We start from the raw sequence: 11,217 nt of genomic DNA, 5'->3' as shown, positions 1-11,217 counted from the left end.
CCATCATTCTCCAGTACTAACCAATTTTTCATTGCCATGATGGAAGAGCAGCTATTTATCACAAAAGGAAGTGAGAGAAATGTACTTATACGTATTTACACAAAAGACCAAATTATCTGAGGATGTATACAAGCATTGCTTTTGGTCTACTGGCTGACAGCAAAAATCTGCTATGTTTGGAGTTCACCTCCAACCATCCACTATTATTCTAAAAAAATTCTTAACAGGAAAGAAGCGTCGAAAGACAAACGGTGCTTATTTTCTTTAAAATGGCTCATTTATTTACTGACTCATAAATATGCATGTCATCAACTCACACATACTTGCCTAATCCATTTTTTACCAAAATGAATAATTGCAGGCATTTATAATCAATCATGTGGATTTGGATTCAGCAAACTAGAGATTTTTAAATAACAACTAACAAAGGTAAACATTTTATAGGCACTGTGTTATTCATTTTTGGTCTATAATGTTTGTATCATTGGTGCTTCATGAGATATCACTGGAAATTATCTTAACATTTTGTAAGTTGTCACAAAAGCAAAGTGCTAACAAATTAATACGGTATAGAATTTGATCAAATCATGACAGAGGATGTACTACACTGAAGGCTGATGAAAACTGAGTTGAACGATGCTCTGTCCATACAGCTGCCTCCAGATAATGAGAATAATATGTTCATGAATAATTATGATTACTTTTGCATCTTACACTGCCATCTCAATGCAACTGTCAGTCTCAAATCTGTACAAGTTGTAGTATACCACGTGGCTAGAACTCCAATCATTCAGCCCATGAGAAATCTGGTAAATGTGTGGTTATAAGCATGTGCAGGGCTCGTCCCTGATAATTAAAACATAAAGCAGTTAGAAGGGGAAAGTTGAGGTGTCAGTATCACCCAGTCATTTAAATTACTGCAGGTAGATTTGAAATGTGTCCTGGAGATTCATGGTACCACTGGGACAGTTTTTACTCCTGGCTTGATATCACATTGGAGTTAAATACCAGACCTAACATGACCTGGTGACATCTAGTGCTGACTCTAAAGTTGCACTAATGCACCCTGCAAACCTTAAAAATAAAACCTTAAGACCTGATGCTAAGCAAAGGAAACAGAAGACAAATTTATAGTGGGAATATAATTTTACAAAGGATGAATTAAACAGAATTGGTGATATTTGAATGCATTCATTAACCAGACTTCTCATCTTTAACATTTATATAAAACGTATCTTTAATTTCATGTGCAGAATTCTACTGCGCCGTTTCTTTCACCTTCATTATCACCACCTCTCGATCTAAACTCAAACCCAACTCATGTCTATTTGTATTAAGATGAAATAAAGAATAGTGCAGATTAAATCATTTGATTGAATTCTTCCCTTGAGCTACACCGACAGCACAGAAGGGAATACAAGTGAGTTAGGAGTTTCTCTGCTTCAATGCAGCTCATGAATTCTTTATTGGAAGTGTAGCAGTTTAACAAGGGTGCTCTTGTTTGTGTTTAAATGAAGTTCCAATTTCGGAATTGCTTCCACATTAAATTACACGAAAGCGATTTGTTGTTTATTGTTCATTAATTATGCAAATTAAATTATACGTGATGGAAGTCACAGGAAAAATAAGCTTAATTTCAATGCGTCCTTGCAATACAAAATTGTGCATTTAACATGCTATAAAACAAATATTTTCTGCAAAAGTCTACTGTGCCGGTTTATAGCAGGTTTGAAAAGAACCAGCTTTCTACATGTTGGAGCCTGTTGAATGGAATCAAATTGGAACAAAGGAACGATTTTGAAACTGAAATGATTAACAAAATAATGATTTGATTTTGGTGTACATGGCTCTGTAGGCAAGACTTGAAGAGAATGAGACTCGTGCAGATATATTTTAACGAAGGCTAAAGCTGAAATACCAAAAGTGTAATGTTACAATCAGTTAATAGCTTCAAACGTTTGCTTATGGCGCTAAGAAGTCTAGAGAGGTATGCACATATGCAGGAAGGCTGTCGCTTCATTTCCTGAAGCGTTTTAATAAATGTGTGCTTGTTTTTCATGTAGCTCGGAGAATTGAGTGTTGGGGTAATGAGCTACCAGACAATTACCATTCCAGATTTTGTAATGGCAGGGCGATGTTATCTGAATGAAGCGTATCAGTTGAAATGTGTGTAATTGCACTGTCAAACGGCTGAAAAGCACTCCCCTTCAGCTTATTGCCACTTCAAAATGAAATTCTTTCCTCGGCATGGCTATGCCTGATATGCAGGCGTCAAAGAGAAAGCAGCAGGTCGCCGCCTCGGGCCTTTGGAAGAGATAGTAAAACGATTGTTGGGCAGAAGGGAGAATTCGTAGGAGTGATTTCCTTTCCGGCCGGTTTTGAAGTACAGCCACTGTAAGCTGTGCGCCGGCATCAGACGCGGGCAGTTAGAGATGATGGGCAATATGGATTTCAGTTTGTTTGAGTGGCGCTCCGGTACTGGGACTATAACAGGAGGCTCACATCTTGGGAGAGGCGTTCCTGACTTTGCAGCTGCAGCAGCTGTGACAGGATGGGTGTTCTCGCTGCTCTTAGTCAGTGAAGCGGCACCTTCTGGATTGTTTTCGAGATGATGATGTGTATATCATTTGTATATACACATATAAATATGGAGCGGGGGCACCAAAGGAATGGGGCCATGTCTGGAGGTCGTCATCACAAGTGAAAGAAAAAAGTTGAAAACGCTTCTATCAAATCCAATTGCAACTGAGTTTGACGTAGGAATTAACTCCCACCTCCATTCGTTTTCCAAATCCAGAGAAAATAATTTCGCTGCTGGAATTTTACTCTCGACAGAAACGTTAGGAAGTAAAATGTACTCTCCAGCATCACGGGGCTAGACCTGCAACAGTAGCAGGCCTGCAAAATGACTTAAATCACGTTTTTGGATTTAAATTGAAAATTTGCAACCTGGCATTTAAGTAGGGCACTGTCCTTGGAAGCAGACATTCCAGAACCGTTCATCCGCAACCATAAATGATTAGCCTGTTCACTAGCTGTTATTAAATATTTATAATTCATATTTAAAAGCACGGCCAGACCACACACAAACTTTGAAGGTAAAAACCAGGCAACATTTCAACATAAGAGAAGGCGTCTTTCCGCCGAATGGTATTTTTATACAGCACCAATCTCAGACTGCAAGCGTCTACTTGACCAAACCAACTCGGCATTTAAATCAAACAAAGGCTAACATTTGAATTCCTTTTAAAAGCTACGGTAAAATGTATAAGAATCGCAAATGTTAAAATTACATTTTTTTTAAAGTCCACGTATAATTCTGGTGCCACGTAACAAAACAGTGTAAAGGAATAAACTTGACGTACAATTATAGACTACTTCATTAGAAAAAAACCGAACAAAGTCACTTGTGTAGAGACCCAAGGCAGAAGCAGACTAGTTAACGGCTAAAATAAGTTCCGAAACATTTCAAACTTGAAAGTCGATTCCACACCGCCCCCCCCCCCCCCTCCGCCATGGTATACAGTTTAGGAGATATGATGTGGAACGAAAACAAATGTTTCCTGAGGGAATGCAATCATCAAATCCTTTTTAAAGATGTATTCAAGTTGGCCACAGTTGAAAACTAACAGGGCCGTGAGTAAATTGCGGAGCATGGATGCCTTTGCCTGAGGGTCTGATCTGCTCTCTCCACCTGCACACTCCAGGGAGCGCAGGCTTAGGCAACTCTTGGAGTTCTCTTTTTTGAGTTTTAAAGGCTGCTAGGTCCCTTTTGGGCCTAAGCAGTCTGCATTTCAACATCTCCAAAAAATTAAGGCTACATGCAGCCTTGATTAACATCTGCTAACCCTCTCGCTACCTTCCTAATATTCGTTTGACAATGATTTGCTCGGAGGCAAAACCTCTTACAGTTGGAGGGTGGTGGGGGTGGGGAAGGGGAGGACAGATGAAAGGATAAAAATCGTAATACAGTAACCCCTGGTGACAAGTATACTATCACTGAAAATGGATTTCAGCAAATTAACGTCTAATCACGGGGGAAATTCGGTTTAATGTTAGTTTAGGTACAAGAGCGGTCACTTTTAACAGGATTCTGATGTATGGTGTGGCGTTGCGCTTTCTGATCTGTTTTAAAGTATTCCTGCCACAGGGTCCAAACTGCCAATGAAATGAATGACAAACAGGTATGAAAACAGTAAAGCAGATCAAGTCGTTTGGAGGTGATATTTATCCACGTCCTTTTTCAAGGCCATCCTCCTCTCTCGAGTTATTCACTGTTCAACAGCTTCCCAGTGAACAGAAGTCACCTATTTACATCTATTAGCACAAGAACTGGATCTGTTGACATTTTTTCATGTATGTTAAACCTCCGTTCACACCTTTTACAAATCAGCTTCTCAACAAAAGAACGACAAACGCTTAAAGCGCTTCCTTTAAGAGAAAAAGGGGGGACTCATTAAGTACTTCAGCTTAGATTTCTAAATCTGCATACACTTACACACTGAATTCAACTCTGAAAAAGGTGAAAAATAATAAATAATACACTTAATGAACATTTATGAACATTTTTTCTATATTCCAATTTAAACATATACATTCTAATATACAGTTAACAAAGACGTTGTACAGAAATTTATTTTACGTTTAAAATATGACTCATTTTTATTTTCCTTTTATATGTAGTTATAAATATATTTTGTCAAAATATATGATCATATGGTCAACATTTGCACATAAGTCATAAATAATGTAATGGTGAACGCCTGTTACGGATAGTGTCCAGACATCATATATATAAAAAAAAAGTCAATTCTCATTGTATTTCTCAGCGACACCCACATCCCTCCACAACCATCTCCTGATAGTTTTTCAGAACAACTTTGTCATACTCGTCCAAGTAAAGCATTGAGATGGGACTGAGTTCTGTCGGGACACAGCAAGCTTTGGGGATGTTGGAATTTACAGAGTTGACAAGCGTTTGCACGATGGCGTGATTCGTTGAGTTTAGATGATCTGCCAGTGGGAAGGGGCAGTCCCCGTGACAGTAAAAAGCTTGGTAACCAGGCGGTGCCACTATCCAGTCATTCCAGCCCACATCGCTGAAATCCACGTAGAGAGAGTGCCTCCTGCAGTGCGATTTGTTTTTCTTGCGCCTCTGGCCTTTGCTGCTCCGTTTCACCCTCCGGGTTAGAGCGTGTCCTTTGCCATCGTGGCTGAAAGTTACAAGCAAGGGTCTGAGCTGGGACCAATCGCCGTGCCTTTGGTGCAGCGACCTGCTAATCCTTACGTGCGTGCTTTGCCGGCTTTTCGTCTCGTTCAGGTGGATCACCTCGACCACCAGACCGTGGTTGGGTTGCTTTTGCATGGTCCATCTCAGCACGGCCGGGCTCACGTCAAAGCTCTCCCACCGTGTCCTGTTCTGGTGAACCAGCCTGGTATCTAAGAGCCTGGTGATGAGGTCGCCCTTCTCGCTGGGGGCTCTCATAATCTCATAAACGTTGATGCGATGGAATCCGTCCTTCCAGTTCCAAACGCTGTCGATCTGCTCTCGGTACAGCCTTAGTTCTGCAGAAGAGAGAACCTCGTTCTCGGGCACCACGCTGATATTAAACACAAAACGGAGTTGCGAGTCTTCCCTCTGCCCTGGCATCAGCTCCAAGTGTTCTGTTACGCAACAGAAATTAAAGACAACCCTTAAATTGATTCGCCCACGGAAAATAAAAATGCCTCTGGACCAAAATAAAATACCCGCAGCTTGAAAAAAAACCAGACTGAGACGAGACCAACAAAGATTACGCCTACTTAACAAACCTGGCGCTCGACTAAAAACTTGTGTATTAGGGTAATTAATGCAACCTACAGCTCCCTACACAAGCTATACACTAACTGCGAATGGCGGCTTAAAGTTCAGAAAATATTTTTGTCACCTGCCAAACAGTCCCTTCCTCCCCCTCAGATATTTACACTGAATTATAAACGGTACAAGTCGGAGCAGTCTAGACTCGGTAGATATCCTGCAGCAACCAATTGATGTTAAACAAGCTTTTAATTTAAACACTTGAATACATACAATCCACGTTTTAAAATTGCATATCTTTGTATGGTGTCCCAAACAATAGAGCGACAAACATTGGCTCCCGTCGCTCTAAAGGAATTTTCCCAAATGGAAGTAAATTGCTTATGCACACATTTTACATTCATCTCCCGCCATGTTCTGTTAGTATTGTTCCCGCTATCATAAACTGCCTCTAATCAATACAATCATCTCAATGTATCTGCAGGTCCAGTACCTTCATGGTGAAAGCTCCTCACGGTGTTGGCCCGGCTCGTAGATCTCTCAGGGTATTCGAAGTTAATGTCGTGGGTGACCTCGTCTCCGGACTGCAGCCTGTAAAGATCCAGCATGTACTGGGGGACGACGGCTGATTTGCTGGGCTGTGGACGCCGTTGCAGTCCGAACATGTTGAGTAAAGTGGCCTCGAATTCGCGTAGCAGTTCATGGTTTTGCGGAGAGCGACGTCCACCCGCCTGGTTTTGCTCAGCGAACTTTTTCCTCCCTTCCTCTGGTATCAGACTAGCATTACCTCCCAGTAAGACTTGGCATAATAAAATTACCATCAGCATTCGGTTACCAGGAATCATGGTGTCTCTGTGGAGCAAACAAGGAACAACAAAAAAACGGAATGAGAATTACGAGTAATCTTCAATCAACGCCCCAGAGAGAGCGCACGACACAGAGAAAGAGAGTGAGAGAAGAGGTATAATTACTTGGTCTCACTCGGTTACAGTTAAATAGCCCATAATCAGGCAGATAGCACCATCCTGTTACTCTTTGTGTTTTCACTATCTTAGTAATTATCTTAGACTGGTTTCTTTGGAAGCAACAAGTTTAAAATCCTGTATCGGGCATCTCCCCAAACGCCTCATGATCTTTGAGAAATGGAGAGCAAAGAACACAAATAATTCGGGCAAAGAGATTTTTTCATTTTAAATGTCTTCACATTTCCACATTGACTACTTTCAAAGCCTGGGATTTGACGGTGCAACACTTCGTTAATTGCTTCTTGACAAGCAAAGCACAAGTGTAAAATCCCCCCCCCCCCCCGAACCATACTCTCACCCAACCCTGAGCTATGATGTAGGGAAGGGATCGCAAGTACATGTTAAGAGAGGAATCAAATAAATGGTTAAAACACAGACACACAGACACAGCGCTACAGCATGCAAACAAGAATATAAAATCCCTCCCAATCTATTAGAAAAGTATAAAAAGGTCTACTCACTGACAGAAAACAAGGCAGATGAAAACAGTCCATGATTCTTGACAGCCGATCTTGGACAAGTTCTTGAAAAGCTCAGGGACTCTAGAGCTTGGCTGCTCGGCTACGTATTATCGAATCCCTCCTGGAACAACATTTGAATATAATGAGCACAGTCTCCGTTTCCTCTCCGCGACGTCAGCCAGCCCCGCCCCATCTGCCAATCACCCTCACAGCCCCGCCCCCAGTCACTCAACCTCACCGGACCCCCCCTATTTACTAATCATCCTCACAGCCACGCCCCATCTGCCAATCATCCTCACAACCCCGCCCCACCTGCCAATCACCCTGCCAGCCCCGCCCTCGGTCCCTCAACCTTACCGGACCCGCCCTATTTACTAATCATCCTCCCCAGCCACGCCCCATCTGCCAACCCCGCCCCATCTGCCAATCATCCTCATCAGCCCCGCCCATCTAATCTTCACTAGCCCCGCCCCATCTGCCAATCATCCTCATCAACCCCTCCCCATAATCCTAATCATCTACACCAGCCCCGCCCTATCTGCCAATCATCTTCACCGGTCCGCCCCCCGAATGTCACTCCTCCTGCCCAGACCCTGCCAATCATCCTCAACGGCCGCGCCCCAACTCCCAATGATCTTCACCAGCTCCGCCCCATCTGCCGGCCATCCTGACCAGCTCCGCCCAATCTGCTAATAATCCTGACTGGCTCCGCCCCATTTAACAATTATCTTCACTGCCCCCGACCCATCCAATCACCCTCATGGGCCCGCCTCATCTGCCAATCATCCTCACCGCCCCCGCCCCCACTGTCACCCCTCCCCACGGGCACCGCCCCCGCGGACACACCGCCTCGCCGGCCCCGCCCCCACTGTCACTCATTCTATTTAGCCCAATCCCCATGCGAGCCTTTGGCACGGCCCCGCTTTCACTGCCAATCACCCTCGCTCACCCCACCTCTTCCGACAGTCCTCCTCTCCGGCTCCGCCTGCGTTCCGAAATTCTTCCACCCTCCTGTCTTTCACCAGGCAACAAACCGTCCCCCTCGATATCATAATGCAAAGTCCCGCCCCCCCTCACAAGCTGCTGTGCCAGAGGGGAGAGGAGCCCGATTACCTGTCAATCAATGTAGGGCATGGAGCCCAGGGCTCGAGCAGCATAGGGGATAGCGGCGAATACGAATGGTGCTCTCCCACACACACAATGATTTCCAGTGCTGCAGGCGGGTACACGCCGCGATTACAGAGTAGCATAAGATGCCGCGTGAAATTCCACGGAACTTGAGCCCACAGTAATGCTATAATAAAAACAGAAAATGCTGGAAATACTCAGTGGGTCATAATGCTCCCCGTTCCGACACAGAATTACTGAGCCTCACACCAGACAACACTCAGTGAAGGATCGTGTACATTTTAATGCATTTATTACACAAGGCTAATCGATGGCACAACCGCAGAATTTGCTATCAACGTGCACACATTCTTAACAAGCTCAACACTCATGAAACCGACAACAGCGAATTTCACAACCTTAGGTTTACAAACTGCAGCAAAGCATTTAGTTTATTTCCTGAAAACAGCCTCTCACCAGGAAGTTTCGTACACAAATCCAGTCAACAGTCGCATCTCCCACGAGGAAACTGTTAACTTCTTTAATCGGCATATTAAAAGTACGAACTCCGGTACCATCGGTGCAAGACCCTACTACAATCGTGCATTGTACTAAATTGCACACATTATTTCTACAACTCCACAGCGAAATAGAGAAATCCTAATTATCTACGAAATGACCGCTGAAACCCATTTTCACTATATGCGGTATGAAAGCGCTTCTAAAATCCACGCACAATTTATAAAACAATTCCCCAAGTTCATCCATAAGAAAGGCAATAAATATTACACAAACGTTTCATAGACACCATAGGTAATAGCTCAGCGCATTTCTACTTCCAGGTAAGGCATGAAAATGACTCATTGGTTTATCGATGTTTACAGCAGGCATCTCACCTCAGACGTGAAGACACAACTTGCCAGCGATCGCCGAACTGTAGTCCTTATCAACTTTGTATTGCAGACTCATTAACTCAATAACACTACGGACTGACTCACTAAAAATTTAAACAACGATTTTAATAACGTATCACATCAAACCCTGTTGAAGTTGCCGTGAACGTTCTACACAAGATCTTAACACAAATTTGTCTCTTATCCCCAAAACCGCAATATTAATTGAGCACAGCATCTCCAGTAGAACATCGGTCAATCGATTCTGGAAACACCGTCAACTTTGATAAACACATCCACTTTGTGCCCAGTCTAAAGTGAATTCTGCAAACAGTGTAACATTAGCGCCCTCGCATTTTTTTTAAGTGGAGCACGTGTGAATACAATAATAAGGAGCCAATATATAGCTGAAATAACCAATGTTAATCGATATTGATTAACTCTCAGAATTATAAACTTCAACAATCTCACTATTACCATGTGTACGATCAACAATAATGCCCTAATTATAGTTAAAGACAACTCACCATAGATTTACCGCACGCAGATACTCCAAAATAATTGCAGCTAATTTATCTGCATGACTATCGCTAGGTATAACTTGTCAGCATATTTGGTCCAATGAATTCAATTTATCGGGAATGGACTGGTTAAGGCGCTATAAGGAAAGGCGCGGACACACAAAACCCCATATTAGATCCATTTTAACAAGCCAAGCTGGAGCGACCAGTCAATCCGACTAATATGTGGCCGCCCAGTTCATGCAATTTGTTGGAAAGTATGTACGTCATTGTGGTATTTTAACCGGAGTTCATAAAGCCTCACTTATGCGATCTCCATAATATTTCACTTCCTTCCTGCTGAAGTGGGTAATAGTTATACATCCAACAAACCACCGGAGATTAGCGTGTGAATACCGTATATACATACATATCAAGTAGCCTATTTCCCACTTACAGTTTTCGTTTAGACTCAGTGGCGCTTTTACTAGCTTTGTTGTGAACAACGCGGTAACTCATGGCTTGGGAAGATGTGTATTTTATTCAGAATCCGCATAGATGTGATTGAGTTCTTCCGGAGCGACAGAAAGTTCCCGTGAGCAAAAGAAAAGTACATTGAAGAAAAAAGAGAGCGGAAAAGGCAGCCACAAAGACAATTCATAGCGATGGAAGAAGAAACAAAGTTAAAAAAAAGAGTATGGTGGAAGTGTATGAAAGATAGTGTTATTCGGTACCGGGAATCGCTGTATAATTAAGGAAGGTGAAAGTAAGGCTTTAGACGAGATGAAAGTTTTTTTAATGCCCCGAACAATAGGACACGGTAAAGTTTGCAATGGAAGCTTTGGATCTGCAAGATAAGTTTGCAGAATATATACATTAGTTTTAGTTATAAAAAAAACTACAGAGCGTAGACAAATAGTTGTCAATTATTCCACCAACATCTTTGCACTTTTAAATATAGCCACGTTGACGCTGTCATTCTAGCGCTAGTCACGGGAGACAGTGCTGAATCCCTTTTTTCAAAATTGTTAAGGTTCGGAGTGGAAGCCAGGGCGTGAGAGTAAAGTAGAAATCATCTTGAGGGACATAAAGTTTCAACAGTATTCCTTAAATGCACTTCACATTTTTTGCTGTGCTGAATCCTAAATATATTTTACTATCGTTATTGAAATTGTTTTATGTCATTAATCAAACGCTGGAAATACTTCATGTAATTTTGACATCTTATGCCCAATATTATGCTGCATTATACTGGTGCATTGAGAGGGTTCAGAAATGTAAAGCTCGGAGGAATCTAGGTGATAGAACTCCAAATCAGTAATTTTTTCTCATATTATTCACACTTAGAAATGAATTTGTTTTCATTGGAGAAAAATGAAATGAATGGGACACAGACCTTCAAAATGCTAAGCGATGTTCTTATCAGGACGATTA

At 42.4% G+C, this 11,217-nt stretch overlaps 1 protein-coding gene across 3 annotated transcripts; it reads right to left on the bottom strand.

Annotated features, from left to right (window-relative positions):
* Nucleotides 1–255: 255 nt before the first annotated feature.
* Nucleotides 256–9,999, bottom strand: bmp4 (bone morphogenetic protein 4). Of its 3 annotated transcripts, none has more exons than XM_041214345.1 (5): nt 9,811–9,999; nt 8,397–8,577; nt 7,288–7,404; nt 6,291–6,649; nt 256–5,664 (listed from the first exon to the last, which is right to left on the bottom strand). In XM_041214345.1, the coding sequence occupies exons 3-5, from the start codon at nt 7,314–7,316 to the stop codon at nt 4,826–4,828; spliced, it is 1,227 nt and encodes a 408-aa protein (XP_041070279.1). In that variant the 5' UTR covers nt 7,317–7,404; nt 8,397–8,577; nt 9,811–9,999; the 3' UTR covers nt 256–4,825. The 3 variants fall into 3 exon arrangements, with proteins under 3 accessions (XP_041070279.1, XP_041070280.1, XP_041070281.1); XM_041214346.1 differs by lacking the exon at nt 9,811–9,999 and adding an exon at nt 9,287–9,305; XM_041214347.1 differs by lacking the exons at nt 8,397–8,577; nt 9,811–9,999 and having other exon boundaries at nt 7,284–7,404.
* Between the last annotated feature and the right edge of the window lie 1,218 nt (nt 10,000–11,217).

This window comes from Carcharodon carcharias, chromosome 20 (assembly GCF_017639515.1).
Source record: "Carcharodon carcharias isolate sCarCar2 chromosome 20, sCarCar2.pri, whole genome shotgun sequence".
NCBI lineage: Eukaryota > Metazoa > Chordata > Chondrichthyes > Lamniformes > Lamnidae > Carcharodon > Carcharodon carcharias.
The sequence above is the reverse complement of the archived record's forward strand: the minus strand, read 5'-3'. Positions and strand labels throughout refer to the sequence as shown.

What these genes read in the sequence shown, in the direction of transcription:
- bmp4 (XM_041214345.1), bottom strand. Translation starts at nt 7,316, where the DNA reads ATGGACTGTTTTCATCTGCCTTGTTTTCT. An exon ending in TTTCATCTGCCTTGTTTTCT is followed by an intron (nt 6,650 to 7,287) that starts GTCAGTGAGTAG and finishes TTTGCTCCACAG; the next exon opens with AGACACCATGATTCCTGGTA. An exon ending in GAGGAGCTTTCACCATGAAG is followed by an intron (nt 5,665 to 6,290) that starts GTACTGGACCTG and finishes GTTGCGTAACAG; the next exon opens with AACACTTGGAGCTGATGCCA.